Source organism: Nomia melanderi, chromosome 14 (assembly GCF_051020985.1).
Source record: "Nomia melanderi isolate GNS246 chromosome 14, iyNomMela1, whole genome shotgun sequence".
In the NCBI taxonomy this organism is placed as follows: Eukaryota; Metazoa; Arthropoda; class Insecta; order Hymenoptera; family Halictidae; genus Nomia; species Nomia melanderi.
In genome coordinates this window covers 7,793,175-7,814,803 of record NC_135012.1, presented here as the reverse complement: position 1 = coordinate 7,814,803, position 21,629 = coordinate 7,793,175, and the positions used below count along the sequence as shown (strand labels likewise).

At 30.8% G+C, this 21,629-nt stretch overlaps 2 protein-coding genes across 12 annotated transcripts; one reads left to right on the top strand and one right to left on the bottom strand.

The window, feature by feature from the left end:
• Positions 1-9,118: 9,118 nt before the first annotated feature.
• Positions 9,119-16,692, bottom strand: LOC116433801 (uncharacterized). Of its 9 annotated transcripts, none has more exons than XM_031992301.2 (14): positions 16,508-16,692; positions 15,494-15,609; positions 14,534-14,649; positions 14,339-14,462; positions 14,053-14,269; positions 13,698-13,976; positions 13,361-13,611; positions 13,136-13,264; positions 11,864-12,975; positions 10,961-11,302; positions 10,713-10,847; positions 10,148-10,336; positions 9,924-10,069; positions 9,119-9,756 (listed from the first exon to the last, which is right to left on the bottom strand). In XM_031992301.2, the coding sequence occupies exons 2-14, from the start codon at positions 15,560-15,562 to the stop codon at positions 9,641-9,643; spliced, it is 3,225 nt and encodes a 1,074-aa protein (XP_031848161.1). In that variant the 5' UTR covers positions 15,563-15,609; positions 16,508-16,692; the 3' UTR covers positions 9,119-9,640. The 9 variants fall into 9 exon arrangements, with proteins under 9 accessions (XP_031848161.1, XP_031848164.1, XP_031848162.1 ...); XM_031992304.2 differs by lacking the exon at positions 16,508-16,692 and adding an exon at positions 16,073-16,160; XM_031992302.2 differs by lacking the exon at positions 16,508-16,692 and adding an exon at positions 15,988-16,104.
• Positions 16,693-18,637: 1,945 nt separating this feature from the next.
• LOC116433802 (uncharacterized) lies at positions 18,638-20,040 on the top strand. 3 transcript variants are annotated; one of them, XR_004236370.2, is made up of 3 exons: positions 18,638-19,002; positions 19,068-19,443; positions 19,605-20,040. XR_004236370.2 is itself a non-coding variant. In XM_031992313.2 (3 exons), exons 1-3 carry the CDS (start codon positions 18,945-18,947, stop codon positions 19,672-19,674), a joined length of 363 nt encoding a protein of 120 aa, XP_031848173.1. In that variant the 5' UTR covers positions 18,638-18,944; the 3' UTR covers positions 19,675-20,040. The 3 variants fall into 3 exon arrangements, 2 of the variants coding, with proteins under 2 accessions (XP_031848173.1, XP_031848172.1); XM_031992313.2 differs by having other exon boundaries at positions 19,143-19,443; positions 19,671-20,040; XM_031992312.2 differs by having other exon boundaries at positions 19,143-19,443.
• The last annotated feature ends 1,589 nt before the right edge of the window (positions 20,041-21,629 follow it).

The following is a 21,629-nucleotide window of genomic DNA, read 5'->3' as shown; positions in this document are numbered from 1 at the left end:
TCCATTGAACGTTTTAAATTCGTTAACAAATTTTGGGTCGTAAAGGATTCAGTTTTGATAGACCACGAAAGTATAAGTGCTGTTTTACTTCAAACCGAGGAAAGCGATTAAACAAAGGATTTGCAGGAAATATTCGTAGAACTTCTTGCAAGTTTGAAGAATACTACCCGGTGTTCAAAGGGTTCATTTACTATGCTTTGGAAAGCGTTGCATGATAAACATTTGGGTTATTACACGCAAATGTGTCAATTGGCATAGCAAGATGCCGGAGAAACGTTGTTCTAAATCGAAAAGGGGTCCGACATTTCAATCCGAGATTTCAATCCGAGGTCTTGTGATTCGTTGACTGGCCAGTCGTGCTTTAACCACTACGACCACAGTGTCCTTCAGACCTCTTAGCTGTTCGAGTGTCACGTGTCATATCAGAAATCTGGTGGAAAGTGCCAAGCGGCGCGAACGCGTCTTTTCTTATTGCATGCAAGAAAGTGCCAAAACGGCGCAGTCGCGCTGTTTTATATGTTTATAACAACGGTCACGGTTTCGACGAGTAAGAGAAATTTAGCATTCGTACAGATTACAAGAACAAACATTTCAGTTTAGTTCCCGAGATTCCTTGGAAGGTAGGCTGGTTTCTGATCCCTGTGAGTTATTTCGTTTGAACTCCTCTGGACCTCGTCACACTCGAACCAAACACTACTTTAAGCTTTCGTACACTATTTTCGTAAACTATTCGTTATACAAAAATGACGACTGGAACGATAGTTTTGAAGAGAAGTGAATTTTGGATATTGTTAGTCTCGGAACTACGAAACGGATTATTTCGTGGTAGAGCGACTGAAGGGTTGTTTACGTAATGACAATGAGCGGTGATGCTTAGGACCATTTAAATTCTTATTAATTTTTCTAGATATTGTTTTTAAATATAGGTAACTTTATGGAATCTGTTGATATTTTTGTTAATACGTTGAATGCCATGTGGTCACCGGTGACCCTCGCCTAAATTCAATTACTGCAATTTCCTCAATTAAACGATAATTATTTGAAAACATTCCTATATTGTAAATAATACTACCTAATATGGTGACATGCGATAAACTTGCGGTAATAACAACGCGATTCAATTAAATAATTTAATATTGTATTTTCTTCATTTCGTATATTCTGCACTTTAAAATCGTGCGGCATTCAACGTGTTAAATATAATTTAGTCAGCCAATAACTAAAGCTAGTTATGGCAAATAAGAAGAAAAGAAAAGAATAAGAATTGCTTATCATCTTTTCTTTTTCTTTTTATTTGCCATAACTATTTTTATACTTTCAGGTTCTTTACGTTTCACTATTATATATTTTAACTTGCATCAACGTTACTAGATTTTATTAAAATTTAATGTTCTACTTTAATCCTTTCATTATGTACAAAATATCTCGCTTACACAAGTGATAGATACAATGATATAGACGAGATATATCGAGTATTACTTATTATTTATACGAATTATTTAGTTGTAAAAACTCTAAGTAAATAATCAATTCATAAGACACTATATCGTAGATAGAAGAATCCTAAAGACTACAAATAAAAAGTGCTGTATATTCGCAGTAAATGAATTTCCTTGTTCTGATATCGTACATTTATTCGTACAGCGAATAGTTTACGAGCAATTTCAAGCCGTTAAGTTAAACGAATTACTCTACGTATTATAAAACTATTACGGTACCATTCCGTTTAAAAAACTATTAACGATAAGGTTAAAAATGAAGAAAACTAATCGCGGAATAGAAACTTCATTTACTTGAAATTCGTATAAATGCAAATTACGTTCTATACAAGTTTCGCACAATAGAATCCAAGAGAGGCGAGATCTTCTGTTTTTCGGGACTCGTTCCAATTCACTGCGACTAGGAAAATTACACGATTTTTGTAAAATAAATCACAGAGACTTTTAAGTTAGAACACATTAAACCTCTGTTGTAAGTAAACGATAATTTTACCTGCAATCTCACCGGGCAATGTACATTCTTGTATTTACTCTGAGCAATATTATTCCGTTTCTTTTAAGTTACCACGAGTTATAATTGATTATAATTAGTCACGTAAATGTAACGATGAACTATAATTGGTTACAACTTTTCTTACACATAATATACATATGAATATATATATATATATATTATATATAATATAAAAACAGGATGCATAGAAGTGTATTTCACTCTATTTTGTGCATCCTAGTGCACAAGGTGATTGTATACTCATCATAGCGCGGTGCGGTTTGACTCAAGTTGGAATGCTGGTCGATTTTCCACGTGAAATGAGCCGCTGCTTGTTATATGACTAAATATTAAAAAAACTCGTTGCGATTTGTGTAATTTAGATGTGGTTTAAACGTTAACAGGTAGACGATTTGTAACAACATACAGAATTTAATATAATGATTACGTACAAGCAACACCAGCGTTCTGGACTGTATTGCAATGTGTTTCATGTGACGTGTGACCATGGTCCCGTGACCGTCTAGTCGTGTCTAAAAGTATGATGTGGAATGCGAGATACGTTTTTAATATGGATATTGATATTTTCCTAGAAGTGTATTGTATTTAGTGGTGTAGGGCATACAGATCGTAAAACATCTAACTGCTTGCCTTATGAATTAATTTCTAAAATTTAACCAGAACGACCGTTTTTTTATTCGTGTTTTTCATGGTCCCTGATCAAAAAATTAAGGCCATCATTGATATTACTTTCCAGAAGATCAACAGTGAATCAGCAACCTGATTCTTGCCTGGTCGTTTTGTTATATTAATTTTTTATAACTCAGGTTTTATTTCTTTGCTTCACTCTTGGTCTCAACCCCTTGTACTTCAGAATCGCCTCTCAATCGACAATTGATTTGACACAGCAAACGTGTAAAGTTTGATATTTAATATTAAACTTTGTATAATGCATCGATACATGAAATATTGAAATAAAATAGTTGTGTTCCTCAATTTATGTGCGATTTCCGATCAAGTTAGTTTCAGAAAATGTCGTCAGTCTCATTAGAAAATGTTGAGTAGTTCCAGTGAAACACTTCTGAAGTACAAAGGGTTAATACTACGACGAAGAAATTATTATTAAATTACCTTCTAGACTTCCAATATGATTACCGTGAACAATGTGGCGTAAAAGCTATGATGGCCCTAATTTTTTTATTAGGAACTCTAGTATTCGAATATGTTACGGAAATATATTCACGGAAAAGGCCAAATCAATCATAATATGCAAACAATAAAGCCACCAGAAATACCTAAGTTATTACCCTAAGTCAACTCGGCTTAATAATTTTTAGTACAAAAAAAATTCCGACTACACTCGGGATAAAAAGGCAAGCGGCTAATGATTGCATTTTTCTGTTGCTATCGTCCTATGTACCGCAGAATATTGGGGGGAAGAAGCATTCCTGATTTCCTTTCATATTATCTGAGACTTTTGGAACTTAACCCTTTCCGCTTCGATACAATTATGAAAAATTTTGCAATAAAGTACCATTTAATTTGAGTAAGCCACTGCATAATATAAAGTGTTAGAAGGAAAGCAACATATTTAATTTTAAGGTTCATATATTTTGTAAATTGAAAGTACATTGGTTTGAATATAACTGTAATTTATTATGAAAGATCAAAATGAAAGAAAAAATTGGCAAAAACATGCCACGCATATTTTTAATTACATGACGAGTATGGTTCGTCACTGTGCAGTTGGCCATTAAAACCTTATAGCGAGTCTAGCTCGCCATTGTAGCGCAAGGGGTTAACCGATGATGGATGCTTTATCCTAAAGACACGAGATTTAACTATTGGCCAGTACGTAATTCTAACTTGTAACGTTTAAAAAGTGCCGATTTGATACTGTTCCTTATCGCAGTTGGTCATAGGTATTTATGTAGAGTCTACGGTACTCTGTTTGAACAATCTTAAAACTTGTAATGAACTAGGCTCCTAAACAGAATTATCTGAACTTAATGAAATTTTATCGGATTACAGAGCATATTGCACTATATCTACATAAGATAATTATTTCGACGAAAATTCACTCGTAAGACAGATGAAAGTTAAATTTATAGAAATTAAACAATATTTTCGTTACTTCCTTTTCTTTCCATTTGTTTTTCTTTTTCATATGACTGTTTAATTTGAAGTCGACTGATAGATTAATTTGCGGTTATAAGAGAACGTAATATGTATGGCGACGTTACAGCAAACCGGAGCGCAGAATTTTAAATGTTGATTTTGTTCTTGACACATTAATAACTGACATTATTAATTACCTAAAGAATATCTCAGGGTGTTTAAGCGTGAAGTTGATTGTAGGCTCGCATTTTTGATCTGCAGTGAAGCGCAAGATGCATCGTCTTATGATATATTTTATAGAAACGAACATTAAACGTATACAAACAGTAACTATTTTTTATCAGATCATATGTCAATTCTTTAGCTATCCGGAAGTATGTAGTGACATTGGGGACCGCAGCTGACAATGGGTACACGTGAATTAGCACGATGATTGAGGGACATTGAGTATTTGGAAGGACCAACACAATAACACGTTACTTAACACTAGATTTACGGACATTTGCCGTCCAGTTTGTTCTATCGTTCTTAGAAAAATTGATATTCGTTCATTTAAATCTTGGAAATTAGAGATTTAATCGTAGGCGATTAGTCAAATCGACTCATTCCATAAATCTAGTGCAAACACTTTACTTATCGGCGGTTATTTAAAAATCCATAATTCATAGTTCAGAATTTCTGAATAAATTTTTCAATAATAATAGCAATTATAATCGTGAACCAATGAGTCATTTCGTGTAGTATAATTTAATATGTTTTCTCAGAATTATTATATGAAAGAGAATAATTGAACTCTTTCTTGATATAATACGATTATCGAAAAATCTATTAATAGAATATTGATCGGTAAAGTGTTGATTTAGTGATATTATGGTTATTATATTTTATATCATGATCAACAATAGGTTGTCATCGTGTGCAACGAACTGACAACGATACCAAGTTACTTGATTACAGTTTTTAAAATACCTGTGCAGAGGGAAACATTTCCAAATGCCATTTGTTGCAATACGAAAACTGACGAGTTGCGTTACTGATAACGCAGGGGATACAAAAAATAAGAATCAATAGGATTTCGAGATGTTCGAATAAGAAAGAAAATGGCAAAGATGGTGACATACAGATTGAAAAATAAGATAGAGAATATGAGGCACATGGTAAACGAGGATAAGCACGTAAGCAGGGTGAGTGCGTTTTTGAAAAGTATACGAATGGAACGTCGGAAGAAAATAAAGATGAAAGAAATTTTAGATACACCAACAGAAGAAGCAGAGTGGCTGGACGTTTCTGATAAAAAGAAAACAACATTAAGTGAACAACATTAAGTAAAAAGGGAAAAGGGAGGTAGAAAGATGGAGAGGTAATTGAGAAGTAAATGGAAACTTAAAAAAGAGGTAGGTACTCAGAAAACTGGAAAGTACGAGAAGAGAAGGGGGTAACGAGGTAAATACAATGAAAGAGAAGTATTAGAGGTATAGAGAGGTGCGAAAAACAAGCTTACAAACCGTAAGACTTACGGACAAGGCGAACGAGTGTTCGGTGCATGCAAACGAATCCATTTCGCAAATGTAGCAAGAAACTGGGCGAGACAAGGAAATAAGGTAGGAAAGGAAAATAAGCAAGTTGCAAAGCAAACATAAAGATAAACAAAGTTGAAAGACCAACGACAGCATACGTATACAAAATGTTCTCAAAATTATGGTACGACCAAATGGATTATTCTACACCGACAAATAAAACGAAATGAAGATGTTTTGATTTAAGGTTTTGTTTAAAAAAAATGAATGGAAATTAGTCTGATACCTGGATACTAATTTGTAACTGGAAGTTTCTAGGTTTGGAACTTCTGTTTCTACTCGTGTTTGTACTTTTACGTATGGATTATATTACAATTTCTTTTTCATTGTCATGGTGGTGGCACGCACTGGTCATCTAGATCATTAATAAATTGATTTCATAATAAATAAAGTTTTAGAAGCGTGTTTATTTATTCAATCCTCTGTCGGAGTAACGATGTATTGCAGTAGATATTCTTTTTGCCAATTCTTGAAGTAGATAAGCCTTGATGTACTCCTATCAGTTTACATAAATAAACAAGTTTAACGCCGCGAACATGACGAATATTCATCGTCATAAATTATCGCAATATTATCGCAAACATTATAGTGTTTACCACATCTGTAAATATACGTTTCGAATTGTAAATCTAATAGCTTATCTGATTCAAATTTTCAATTATTTGTAACTTCAAACTGAAGTTTCAAAATTCCTCAATTCTCTTTGGTCAAGCATCCTATATAGTTTTGCTAGATTTGAGTAAGAATATTTTTTATAATATCGGTAATTTAAACCAATAATACGAATAATTAATAGCAGTGGTTCCCAAACGTCTAGTTTCACAACATTATTAGAGTTACAATATTTTTAGTAGCTACCGTCTTGTAAACTGAAATTAGCATCTTAAAAATTTCAGTGTAATATGAAATTTTTGAATATTTTATGGCGTCCTTATAGCTAACCACAGTACATTGTTTGGGGACCGCTGATCTACTCTACAATAGACTTATATTCCCGAATAAAATTAGCAAAAAAATTGAACCGTTTAGATGAAAATAAGAAAAGAACTTTCATGTACAACGATGTATTTAAATATAATAATACAAGACGAAGATTTTAAAACTTCACATACCATTAAAAATTGTATCTATATTTAAGAATATTTCTTAATTTTTCCACAATAATGGCATTAAATTATGAACGAAAATGTAAAACTTCTATTCAGATTTCGAAATTGTAACTCGGATAAATTGGATGTTTTATAGGAACCATTTTCTCACAAATTTTCACAATTCTGTAAAGTTTAAAATACGTTGATAAATATGATGAACCTTATAACTGAGTATTGTATACAGATCAGTTTTAAAATTCGTCACAATCGGTAACTTATTTCTTTGTAAATAAATATCAACAATATAGCTGATCGACAGAATTAATGACTAATTGCAAGTTGCGAAGTGTTTCCCCTTATTTTAATGTATGGACGTATACAGTGTACGTGTACGCTGTACATATGCCACCAATAAATTTTAAGATTTCTCAGATAAACAAACGGTGAAATTAATCCAATTTTCTTAACCGAATAGTAGATAGAATAGATATTAAAGGAGTAATTAGTCGCATACAAAAAGAAGGATTCAAACTCAAAAGAAACTAATCGATAAATTTAGATTATATTCGTTTATTATAAAAGTTCGCAACGGAACGCACGATTTAACCCTTTCGTTGCGATCGTTTTTATCGCGAAACGCATTTCTCAATACAGTTACACGTGCACATAATTCAGAGTCATTTTGCTTCCTACACTTTTACAAGAAATAGAAATTACAGCTGATCATCTGTATAATATATTATTTGGTTGACAAGATAATAAAACGAGTATGGAGCATGAAGTAAACAAACTTCTTTAAATGCTTAAGCAAAATCCAAGGGGACTTATAAACATAATATAGTCACGGCGATTTGTGGCGAGAAATTATAGTCGACCATAGTATTGAAAGGGTTAACAGGCACACACTCTAAACAGAGGAAAAGGGGTTCCCATACTCGACCGTCTTAATTATACGTGAATAGATGTTAGAAAATATATGACATTGAGCGCAGAACAACGGGGAAACATACACAAAAATTAAATACTGTAAGTGGATTTCTGACTGACATTGATCGCCATATCAAGGTACTATTATACTATTATTTTCTATAAAAAAAATGTGTATTAAGAAAGAATTATTATCAGTAAACCACATTAAGGTAAAAAATGACGATTTAATCATTCATTTAAAATGTATAATTAGCAGCGAGCTTGTGGACAGGGAATACGGATATGAAACCAAGTTTATCTAAAGCTGAAAGTATAATAAAATGTCGCAAACTGCATTTAAATATGTATGCCTATGTAATGTGTCATGCATTCAACTTCACATACTAGAAACAGTTGAATTATTCTTAGTAAAAATTATAATAAATAATTTTTTACTATAGGAATAAAGTAAATGTATCATTAGTTTCGTTTCGCTTTAATTGCTTCTATACGGACAGAAGAATACCTGGATGACTGTATACGTATTCTGGTGCTGTTTTAAGTAACACATATATGTATGTGGAACACACCAATGTTATTGATGCACAGCATTTTCGATATAACGAAATACATTTACTTTTTTTTATATGAAAGTTACATTTTAAACAATATATACAGGGTCCCAATCTAATCTTTCCACACGATTATATCTAAAACTTGACGATTTAATAAAATGTTTCAAATGACATTTTCTTTATTTTTATTCTATTAATGAGCTTCATGATTTTATTTAGAGTTAAAAAGTAATTGTCGTTTCACTTTGACTTTGTAACGGGTACATTGCAGTCATCTCTAACATATAGAGGCAAAAATGTACTCTTGAGCATTGCTTAATTTTGCTTCAAAATAGTTCTTTTACTACATTAAATACAATTTATTATACCTTTAGCTATCACTATTGTTCCTAGATTTAACTGAACACAATAGACAATTGTACTAAAAAATAAATGATCTTTAAATTCCACAATAATTAATAAAAACGTCTTGATAGAACATATATAGTGACTTCCTGAGAATCTTTTCATACAAGTTAGTAAACAACATCGCTGGTTGGTAAGAAGTCAACATATTTACTTACATATTTTTTTAACTTAAACAGTTATCTGCTGCAATCTGCTAGAAAATAAAAGATTTACTACCAAACTGCAATTACTGATTTTAAAATAGATTCCTTGATGATGCCCTTCATGTTTATCATCTATTAGTCAGGGAATTAAATCCAGATTAGAATCCAAAAAAAAGACCAGTTAAGATCAGTCATTACTACTTTTTTTAATACTACTGTATTTATTCTCACAAAAATAAATAATATTTGAAACATTTTATTAAATAATTGGTAATTTGGAAATAACAATGTGAAAAAGATCAAGATGGTACACCTTTTAGTGTGTATATATATTTATATCTTATTCGTACAGAACACTTTCGAAATACAATTCTTTTCTATTTGAAAGATGTATAAGTTCTTTTAATGGATGCATAATTAATATTGTAATGACTTCAATAACTTATCACTATAAATGAGAGAAAACCTTCAAACAATCTTATTACAATTATACACGGTGAACTAACCAGACTTTCGCAGAATGAAATTTAATACTTCCATTGTTATCGAAAAATAGCAGACTTAAGTGAGATATCCTGTACAGTTTAATAATGTTGATGTTGATTATTTCGAAATATGAAGCTGTCACGTTCTATATTCCTTTACAAATACCATAAAATCATCGCAATGGTAATGTATATTCTACAATAATCACGTCATAATTCTCACTACATATCAACTGGTCGAAAATACCAGTATACCATTTTGCTTATTTTTGCCTTGAATATAATCGTTAACATCTGTACTAAATTTTAAATTACATTTACAACTAATAAGTAGTACATATGTCAAACCTTTCTTTTACGCAACTTAGCTTTTGCTTCTTTTAGTAATAAGTCGAATGTATTGTCTTCATTCATCTGTGACATGTATCCACTATTGGGTGAGTTGCTGGCCATACCATCTATTAAAAGTAGTACATTAGTACACTTATGACGATACATTTAAAATATTTCCCTATTATATTAATAATAAATAGATAAAAAATAATAATATTTATATAAATGTTGCTTCACTCCTAGTAAAAAGACAAAAAATGTTCAATTCGATATAAATAAAACGTGTTCTTACCAAGATCAGCATATTTCACTTTACAAAAAGCTCGGCGCCCCCCGAAACATAAATCGTATCTGGGTAAAGTCGGATCATCGTTTCCATGTTCGACTGCTTCGTATGCATCATTTTTATAAGCAAATGTTACAAAACCATAATTGTCGCTGCAATACAACAGCAAAAATTAGGAATTCCATATCTTGTTACATTAAAAATATATTGCAAGATATTAAAACATTTACCCATGTTCACGAAAATGGACACTAATATCTACAACAGGCCCAAAAGCTTCAAATCTTTTACGCAAATCAGCTTTAGTAATTCCTTCTTCTAATCGACCAACATAAATTACCCTTCGTTCCTCTACCTGTCTTTGTTTCTCTCTATCGTACCACGCGTCATATGCTTTATGATAAGAACTTGACGGAGATCTAATGGAATTAAAACCATACATATCAAATTATTGCTGAGTAATCAAATCGGCTTACGTTTTAAAAAATCAAACACTTAAAATTATCTAATTAGTAAGTATATTAATTACTACTGTGATTAAGTTTTGTTAATTATAAAGCATATTAAAAACATTAAATAAAAAAAGTCATTTTCATCCGGACACAATTAATAAAAATTAAATGTTTCTCAGTCCACATTAACGGATAATTTTCTGCAAACACAAGAATTAAATTTTAAGTTCAGAAGCAGTTTTCGGATAAGAATTGGTCCGTATTTTATATCTCATTGAAATAGAAAACTGTTTGCAGGCAATGTGTGTACAGTGTCTACAGACAATAACTATCAATTATGTACCTTCTCCAATCCCTATAACTACGATAACTGCTTGATGAGTGTTGTCTGTGTCTATCATAACTTTTACGATAATGTCTTTCCTTTCTTCGACGACTTGACCATTTACTTCTTCCAAAATTGGAACGAGATGAAGATCTATAAAGATGAGTATCAGAAAATTTTCATTAAGGTGTGTCTTCATTTTTTCCTTTAAATATATTAGTAAATTTTTTTGAAACAAACAAACTTTAAAGTTTGTAAATGCATACCTTGAACAACTGGAGTACCTTGAAGAACATCGGGATCTTGACCTGGACGATCTAGAACGTGATCGTGAGTATGTCGATTCTGAACTGAAAGTAGATCTAGTGTTTGAACGCGAACGTGAACGAGATGACCAACTACTACTTGAACTGACAGAGCTACGACGGTGGCTTATTCTTCGGTGACGTGTATTGCTGCGTTTACGGGATCTGCTTCTACTACTACTACTCCTGCTTCTGCTTTTACTCCTACTTTTACTTTTACTTCTTGATCTAGATCGACTTGAACTAGAACTAATTCTGTGTTTTCTGTACGATCGTTGACTTGTGTTTAAAATGTGTTTTTCTCTGAAAATTATGAAAATCTTTAAAATTTTACATTATCGACACATAACTCGTGAAATTTAAGTCAATATTTGTACAGTAATAATATATGAATATTCATATAATATATTGATTTCTATTATTTTTTCATTAAATAAACCAATTAAAAATGAAAACAAAAAATATTATTAATATTATCAATATAGTCATAGTAGTATTAAATTGTCCCAATATTAGCTCACGCAACTTAAGACTTAAAGAACATTGTAAGTAACTGTAATACTTTTAGAAATTTTAACAGGATTTTACACTTTCGTGTTATTATTGTATATCATTTGAATAATTTACACATACGTATTACTCATAGCAATAACAAAACTACTACAGAATGTTTTTATGTAACATTTAAATGACACTCTGTTAAAAATAAGTAGGTATCTGAATACTTGTTTCCAAATTAGAATCGTTTTCAGGAAATTATCAGTGTACTGAAGAAAACTACTAGCGAATTCAAATACTTAATCCGCTAGTCCGATCAATTTATGTTTATGTGCACAAACATTTGCAAATTTGTATATTTGTTACCTGTCTTCCTCTGGTCTTTCGTCGACGTCGATTAAAGACTTTGGAGGAAATTCAAATACAGTCTCATAAGTTTGTATCCCCATGTCGCACGTATCCGGTTTCGGACGTACTTTTTCTTCATCTATATCTACTTTTGGTTTTAAAATTGATACAATTTCTCTCTCTGTCCAGTTAAGATTTCCAAAATCATCTTTGACAGGTTCAGTTGTTGTAGATGCATGATGAATATATATTAATGTCATAGGTTGTATCGGTGAATTAGTTCTACTGTTATCACTACGATTTTGTTCTCTTCTACTTCTGTATTCTGCTAAATTTAATTTTTTACGCGGAGGTTTCTTTTCTTCATCTTGTGTAAGGTTTTCTTCAGCATTTTGAATAATAATATTCTGTACTTTATTATTTGAGCTATCATTCGTAGTTACTACATTTTCGTAAGAGCCAGTTATTACAACTGTTGGTAGTTGTTGTACATTAAGTGGCTTCTTTAATACGGAAACCATTTGTTTTGTTTTCTGATTCCCCCCGTTTAAAGACTTTGTTTTAGTTAAAGCACCACGTTGCAATTGCAAAATACTTGTTGCTAAAGCTGAACGTATTTTCATTTCAGGGGTTGAATTATTCGTAGACTCATTTCGAAGTTGACTAACGCCATTTGTCGTATTATTTGATCTATTAATATATTGACAATTTTCCTGTTCTCTTACTGTTTCCTTTTGACATTCAGTTTCATTTCGGACTTTTATAGATCCATCAATTTGTACAGCTTTAAATACTGTAGCTCTTGTTTGTTCTTCGTAGTTACCATCTGTTTCATGTAATTCTAACATATTATCTTTCTGTGTACTACTTTCAATCGAATATCCCTTTTCTTTTATTACGATTTCATTTCCATGTAATGATATTGTTTGCTCTGTGTAAGTAGTATGACATTCAGCCTGTTGTCGATTACTACTTTTTATTGGAGTTGATTTTTCACTGTCACTAAATTGCTTATCATATTCACTGTTACTATCGGAACTACTAATGGACGAGTTAGTACTGCTACAATAATCATGATCTAGTTGAACTAGTCCGCCATCAATAGCTCTATTTTTAGTATTGTTTGTCACCTAACACAAGAAATAAACAGTTACTAAACTTCATATGAAATTAACATTCTTGAATACTATAAATGTTACAAAAAAAGAAAGAAATACTTTCATTGTTTCAATGTTGTTTGTTTGATTGTTTCATTATCATACAGCTACTTTAATAAAATAAATACTTAACTATTTTTAGAAGTTTATTTCGAGAAAGTGTGGCTGCAGCATCTTGCATACGGGTTCCATTACTACGTCCAGTACCCTGTATGCTTGCCATAGTTGGTATTATTGAAATTACTTTTTTACGTCCAGATGTCTATTATAGATTCACCATATTGTCAGTTGGATTCATTATTCACATCATTCTGAGTGAGAAATGTACTCAGTAAAAATTAAGTTCTTGTATATTTACCTTGATCTTCTCGATTACTTCTTTGGATATAACATTTCTAACATTCTTATGAACATTCGAAACATGTGATAACGATTTTTTAGGGATACCGATTCCAGATTCCTTTAAAAACTGCTGCTTTTTATTACAGCTTACATTTAAATCTTGATTCAAATCTATATTATTTTTGCTAGATGAGTCAGATGATACTACATTCTTTTCGGAAGCTTCAAATTGTTCTAGTAAACTTTCGACAGTTCCAGCTTCCAGCACTATGATGATAATTATAAAATCATTATAATACTTTATCTGATTTACTTGTTATGATCTTGATCTCAAAATATTGCAAATTTGTTACCTGGTAACTGATTCGAACGAAATTTATCATTATGGTTACTACTTTTTGTATCTTTATTAGAAAGTATGGATTTTTCTTTTTTCCTTTTCTTTTGTTTTGCTAGCATATTTGCAGTAATATCAATTCCTGTACTGTCATATTTGGGTATATTCTCTTTTACCTTATTATGACTGTGTTTAGAGTATAAATAACCTTGTTTAAGTTCTATGTCTATGTGTTTATCACAACTTTTAGAAGCATCAGCTATTGTACGATATGAAATCTGTTCTACTGAATTTTCTAAAAATTACAAATTTATGTCATAAAAGGAAATCATAAGATAAAAAATATGACAATAATATTAATGTAAATAAACCTGCGACTTTGTTACTACTACTTGGTTCTTGCACATTTTTACTGGTTTGTAAACGTTCCCTCTTGAAGTCCGCTTGTTTTGTTTTACAGCCATCGGATTCTAAAGTCTGAATTAATTGTTCATCTTGAAATACATTTTCTGAAATGCAAAAGCTTTTTCTATCGGTAGTGTTCATATTTAATCCTATGATATCCATATATTCATCAATGTCTGTTGCCTAAAAGAGAATATTTATAAAATAATGTTGTAAATCGTAAGCGAAGTAAGAAAGGAGAACGAATAAAACCTGTAAGTAGCCAATGTGTTCCTGCCAGTCTGTGAGAACTTTTGCAAAATCTTCTTTAATATTATCAATCTTGGATATTGTAGGAATTTCTGCAATTGACATTTCACCCATATCTTCGGCTCGTCTAAAATGCGTGAAACTCATTAGCACCATTTGTTTCCATAATTTGTACTAAGAAGAAATATCTCTACTTACTCATGTTCATTACTCCATAAACTATCCGAGTTTGCAATATCAAGATGTGTTTCCATATAATCGAAATCATTTTCTACCATATGCATTAATAAATCTTGAGGCTTTTCCATTAAATGCTACAACAAAACAATATATATTTTATAATATTTCTATTAACAAAGTAGATTATAAGACAATCGTTACAAATATGTCTACTTTCATATTTAATTATTTAATTGAACAAAAAATGTATAATACAATTAATATCAATAATTAAAGGAACAAAGAGTAATCTACAATTGTTAATTCACTATGTGGATGGAAAAGTATTTTGTTATCTCAAAGTTTCTAATTGTTCAAATAAAATATAAAATTTACACGTGTATAACCCCTCTACAGTTTTGTCCATGCCTTACATTTATAATTACAGCAAGAAAACTCTTGAACCATATTAACCTAATTAAGCACACGTAATATTACATATTATTTTAATGAAGTACAGAGAATCTGTAACAAAAACAAGCTTTTACTAAACTCAAATCTAAGTCTAATAAAGAAACATATGTACCATAGAAGTCATAGAAAAAACAACAAAATTAAAAAGAAATTATTATCATATTTGGTATATATATATTTTTTTTAATTATTGTATTAAATGCAAATAATTCGATATACTATAACAAATAGTTTTTCAATCATCTTTTCTTATTCAATTAAATTGTAAAAGGGCAAATATACACAATACAGTGACTTGAACTAATTCAAATAATGTAAACATTGTAACTGTTCAATGAAGTTATACAACTATCAAAAATGCTAATATTAACTACAATAATATTTCATGTATTATTAGAAAGTTATTCTTGTAAGATTATTCATAATGACGCTAATGATAATACATTTATAAATATAAAAATATAATCATTCCATTTACAAACGTAAAATTGTTTACTTTTTATTAAAATTAAATAAGTACATTACCTGTTCCAGGGACAATGAAAAATCTGAAAAATGTTCTTCATCATGAAAATTTAAAAATCCTGTTTCCATGATACAACTTCACGTGTTCACTCAATTGATTATACTGTACTCTCAGCCTGTAATTAGAAATGTTAAAAAATAAAACGAAAGTTTGACAAAGTGGTATAATGTGACCACGCGTTTTTTTAAGGTTATGTTCGAAACAATAGTAATGTGACACAAATCGTGGTATACGCACGTTGAAATTAATACTTATTTTACATTATCATGTCATTTTTAAATATTTTGCGAATCTCGAAATTAAATAATCGAATTTGGGTACACTTTAATATAAAACCGGAAATTTATACACACTACCCTCTGCAAATGTGAAAATGCTAAGAACCGACAAAGACATGAGATACCGTTATTTTATTGGAGTGTAAGAAAAGAACTTATCATATAATCAAGATTTGACAGGTATAACAAAATGTAATGTTTTGACAGAGGTTTACTTTATAAAATTGTGTTCAATATTAGAAGTTATCACTCAATTTTAGGTACACATGTTGAGTTTATTCTCATAGAGACAATTTATACCTGCACGCGCGCACACACACACACATACACACATAACATACACATACACTTGTACATGGATCATACTACTCATGTGCACGTGTATTTAACACGTGTGTAAAGAAAGCATACTGATATATAGTTGCTGAACACGCCACGCCTCCAAATATTTCAATGAACTGTTAAAAACCGAAGTCTAAATATAGGACATTAATCGATAGATTTTTTGTGTTATTTCATAAGATTCTCAATCATATTATTATTATTTGACAGACTTTTGTGGTATAATACTAAGCAACGTGAGCAGCATGTGTCACTGGACATATGCCGATGGACAGATAATTACATATGTAAGGTATCATTTTGATGTAGAAGTAAAGTTTCTTCATGTAACTTTTAATAATTAATAGTACCACGAATAATCCCCAAATTTACGGTATAATAGTGTGTACTTACTTAAACATACAAGAGCAGCTGCATCACACGTGATCGACACGTTTATACATGCTTTTCCCGGTTTCTTCACACCATGCGTACTGCTATACACATGGAAAATGCGCACGCGTCTTGCGCCAGTTCTTTGTGTACGTAATATAGTATCCTTGCGATGGGAGCTCACTTTGCCCTATGCGCTAGGAACCCACAGTTCTCCCCTCCACTATTGCCCATCTCTTTTGTCATGACAAAAGTAAGAGTAGGAAAAAAAAGTCCCAGTTACACGATATAATTTCCTTGCACTTGCACATCACTATTCGACTTCTGTACAAAACAAAGAATGTACCTATATAGTATATAAATTTATGTTGTAGTTAGTCGTTTATCTTAATATTTAAAATGTATATATTGCTTTTTTATCTTTATGAAAACATATACTACAGAAAGATTCTTATAATAAGATTTGTAATGTTGTAAGAATATAATATAAAAAAGATAGTTGTAGACAGTACAAGTGATGTTACAAATTTATGAAAAAAAACTTGCAATTCTTATATTAGTATTTCATATTAATTCTAAATTATATAATTTAAATTTCAAGATTGTTTTAAATAAGTTATTGTTTGTTTCTGAAGGAATTAATAGGTATTGCAAGTACTACCTATAATACTCCTTTATACCGGCATCGAACTATAGCGCGTAAACAAGTGAACTCTGAAAATTGAAATGACATCCCTATTATTTTAAGAGCTTTGACAGAAACCTATATAATAGTAATTATTGTTAACCTCCATATGACAATGTGCCTTTACCTCAATAATCTTACATATTATTTATAAATCATTTACATCTAATTAAATATTTATCATGTTCTCGCGATTAAATGTACTAATTACGAATTGTCTTTCCTTCATTTACTATTTATTGAATACAACTGTGAAGTTTTAGAGTTAAAAATTATTTTTTGATAGTTTCTCTTATTACATGTAAGTAGCTTAAGAAGAAGATATGTAGTTAATTTATAATTCACCAGTGGTCTAAGAGATTGCCTGTGACACTTAAGAACTACTGGAGAGCATAGGAAACAGTTTGTACTTCCAACCTGCACAAAAGACTTCCTGCTTTGATAATTCTTTTATTGATTTTTGTTTATTGATATTCTTATCTGGGCTATGAAGTTGAGGAGAAGCCATACCAAATGAAATTACTAACAAAAGAAGGAATTGACATCAGATAACAATGCGTTATATTTTTTATTAGATCACATAGAGTTTTACATACAACTGCCTGACAATATAAAGGTGTTAAGATCAACATTAATAATTTCTGTGTCTTATGTTCTTTATATTATCATAGATCTTATCTATTGATACATTGATTTCAAATTTTATCAAGCTATAAATTGTCACAATTCTGACAATAAAGGAAGCATTAATAAAGTTCGGTCACATTATCATTTGCAAGAAGTTTTAAAGAAAATAGAAACTCTGGTTTACTATATAAATCAAAGTGAAGAAGCTGGAACCAAGCTTCAATGATTCCAGCAAATCTGTTATTTTATAAGAGTTGTACATTAAAATTACTTTTTTTTATTAGATATTGTATGTCATAAATCAGAGATGTCGAACTGGGAGTTTTAGAGTCATCTTCGGTCTTCCTCTCATGGCCTGGTATACAAGAGTTACTTTTTCTATACTTAAGTTAGTACTTGTTTGCATTGAACACTACATAAAGCTGCTCACATATCCTTACTTACCCTCCATTGTAGAGGAGAAGAGCCCTGAAAGAAATGCAGATCTAATTGGTCAGCTTTTATATTCTTTTATCTCATTTTCAAGGTACTTTATTATTCGTTAATACGCTGACATGTAACAAATGAAATCAATTAAAAAAACGCATAGCGGGAAACCCCATTTATTCCTGTGCTGCCCGGAGGTTCTTCTCCCGTACAACGGACAGTACCAAAAATGTCGGAAAACTTCTAGAGTAAAGTTATTAGTAGAGGAACCACTGATCGAGACAATTCGACACTCATGTCAAAAATACTAATAAACTCTTGGATATTAAAATTCAAAAATTTTGTTTAAAAAATCATGGGATTTTAGAAGCCATATAGCAAGATTCCATTATTTTTTGTTGGCTACACTGATAAGGAAGGTGTTCGATTTTAGGAGGTATATGAGTAACTGGATAAACAAATTGAAGTGAACAATTGTTTGTAACCTGTAATGTAAAAAAATATCTTTCCATGGTGACAATGTAAAAAAGAAACATGAAGATAAATGAAATTCCTACTATACTTTCACCTTTTTATTTAACATACAATTACTTTTAATAAAAATTCCAAAATGTAAAATTCAGTGCTTAGAAACAATATTATGAATACAAAAGCAGGGACACAAATGGCAAACACACTTATGTAAAAATTAGGCTTACTTTTAAAATATAATCGAGAAACATGTCTTGTTGCAAAGAAACTGACAAAATCGAACAATATTCTTGTGGTGGTTGTTGTGGTTAGTATATTATTAAGCAATACATCTTTTTAAAATAAATAATTATTGGAATTAATTTTTACTAGATAAATAACATTGGGAAAAATGAGGTTTGGAGGGTTAATAATTTGAAATCTATTACAAATTAATTTTTCATATAGCAACCAACTATGATACTGAAAAGAAGAGATATTTAATATCGGATCCTGAAACCCACTTTTGTTTTTGTCAAAATAATGGAGGATGTTTTGCTTATACTAATGGCAACAATAACTATTCTAATGTTCACAACATTATAAGTACAAATCCAGAACCATGTCAGTGCGCTGAAGAAATGATGTGGAATTGCAGCGTACCACCCAAACCTGATTGTAAATGGTTTAATAATTTCTCTGAATTACGTAGACAATGGAGTAATCATGCTCGTCAGCAAAATTGTAAATGTTGTAATTGCAGGAGAAGGTAGGAGTCTATTTTTTGGAATTGAATTTCCTATTTACAAAATTCAAAGATTTCATTTCTGAGATATTATTTTATTTTAAACTAATAAAATTTATAGTACAATAATCAGACATTTCTTTTTTTAATAATTAAATAACATATCTGCATTCTTTGATATATAGATAATTTAAAATATGTATGGAAATAAGGCAAAACATAAGGAAGAAAATTTATTTTACTTCCATTAGGTAAAACTAAATACAAGGAATTTTGGTTTAACTGAGTGTGTCACAGATTAATAAGGGATTGACTTTTCATGGAAGTTAATAATGATGGATAACATGAAAATTACTCGCTAAGACAGTGCAAAAAAATATTATGGAGATATACATACAATTTTTATGATTCTCATGCATGTCAGACTACTGATTTAATAAAGAATTATAAGCATTTTTTAAATTTATTATAAATATTATATTAAGGATACATGTTATATTAATTATGATATATTTCCTTAATAAGAATTATAAGAATTTTATAAAAATTTTACATGAGAAAGTGAATTCTTCAGTAATTCCATATTTTCAAACTTTTATGAAGTTCGAAAAGATGGTTATATACCCCTAATAATAATCTATAAAATATCTCTTTGTTATTTATATTATAGATACTCAAAATAAAATAGTGATACTCTTCACAACAATAAAACACTAGGTGTATTGAATTATGTTTATTTAAAGCAAACGAGGATTCTAATAGCTTTTATGTATTTATGGTATCAGGAGATTTATTTAACCCTTTAGTTTCCACGCGTCACACATATGTGACGCACTAGTTTTTTTTCAGCTCATCGTTATATACATGTAACACATAGTAACAGGAAAAGTCGAAATATTTTTTAAACATTTAATAAAAATGTGTACACGTTTTATGAAAAGAAATTTTGAAACCATTTTAATTAAAAATTAAAATAGTTCGGCTGAAGTCATAAGTTTTTACTAACGCCTTGCAAACAACAAGCTTGCACAACCTTGAGCTCCAGTCGACTCTAGAAATTTTTATTTTGTCAACAGATCCCTTGTAGCAGTGGCTCGCTTAGTCTGTAAATTGCCAGGTAAAAATTACCTGCGAGGCCGCATGCTTCAAAGGGCCAGCATGTTTTATGAGTTTATTATTTGTAATTCTCCATCAGGGACTTCTACCTAAATGTAAAATACCGGTATTTTTCCGTTATATCTTTATAACCCTTATATGAACCGAAACACTCAATACCGGTATTTATTTCGGTTTTCGGTATTATTTGGTTTTGGTATAGCCTTCTTAGTTTTGTACCGGTATTAACACGTTCCGTGCCACAGAAATTTCAGTCATACTTTGCTTATGAACTGTATTGATTTTTTAAATAAAATATTAACTTATATACAAGTTTTTGGTAATTTTTATATATTTTGATATTGTTTCTTTATGTTTTCGGTGCTTTCTAACGTATACCGCTATTCTTTACCATGTGTCTCTTAAAAATATTTTCTTATAAGAATTCCATGAATGATACACGTGGCACGAAACGTATTAACTCTTTGCACTCGGAAGTTTTTCACTAAAAATATTTTAACATTTTCTGATGAGATAAAGACGATATTTTATGAAACTAATTCGACGAGAAGTCACACATATATTGAGGAATAAAGCTACTTTATTTCAATATTTCTTAAATTGATATACGAAGTATAATATTAAATATCAAATTTTATAGTTTTACTATATGAAATCAAGTGGTGAGTGAGAGTCACCTCTCGAGTGCAAAGAGTTAATATTATTTCAGCTTTAATTGCCAGGCCTAACATCGGTATCAAAATCACACCGGTATTAAGTCACTGGTCCTAGGATGAGTTGGTACCATTAGACAATGGTCGGTCATGTGGAATTTTCCAGTCCTTTACATAAAGTACATCACGTCTCCACCGCGTTGTTTTTTTCATTCTACCACTCACACTTTTTTAGAATTTTAACCAATCCCCGTGTCCACTGGAACGAAGAACCGGAACCGAAACTCGTACAGTTCAAAACCTGTATATCAAACAACAGTTATGATTTTATTTCAGTTCTTCATAATTGTTTCAAGAACTGAAGCCGATATCATAACTGTTTCCAACTCCTGCCCACTGTATACAGTGCAGCCCCTACGTGTATAGCAGCGGCCGCAAGTG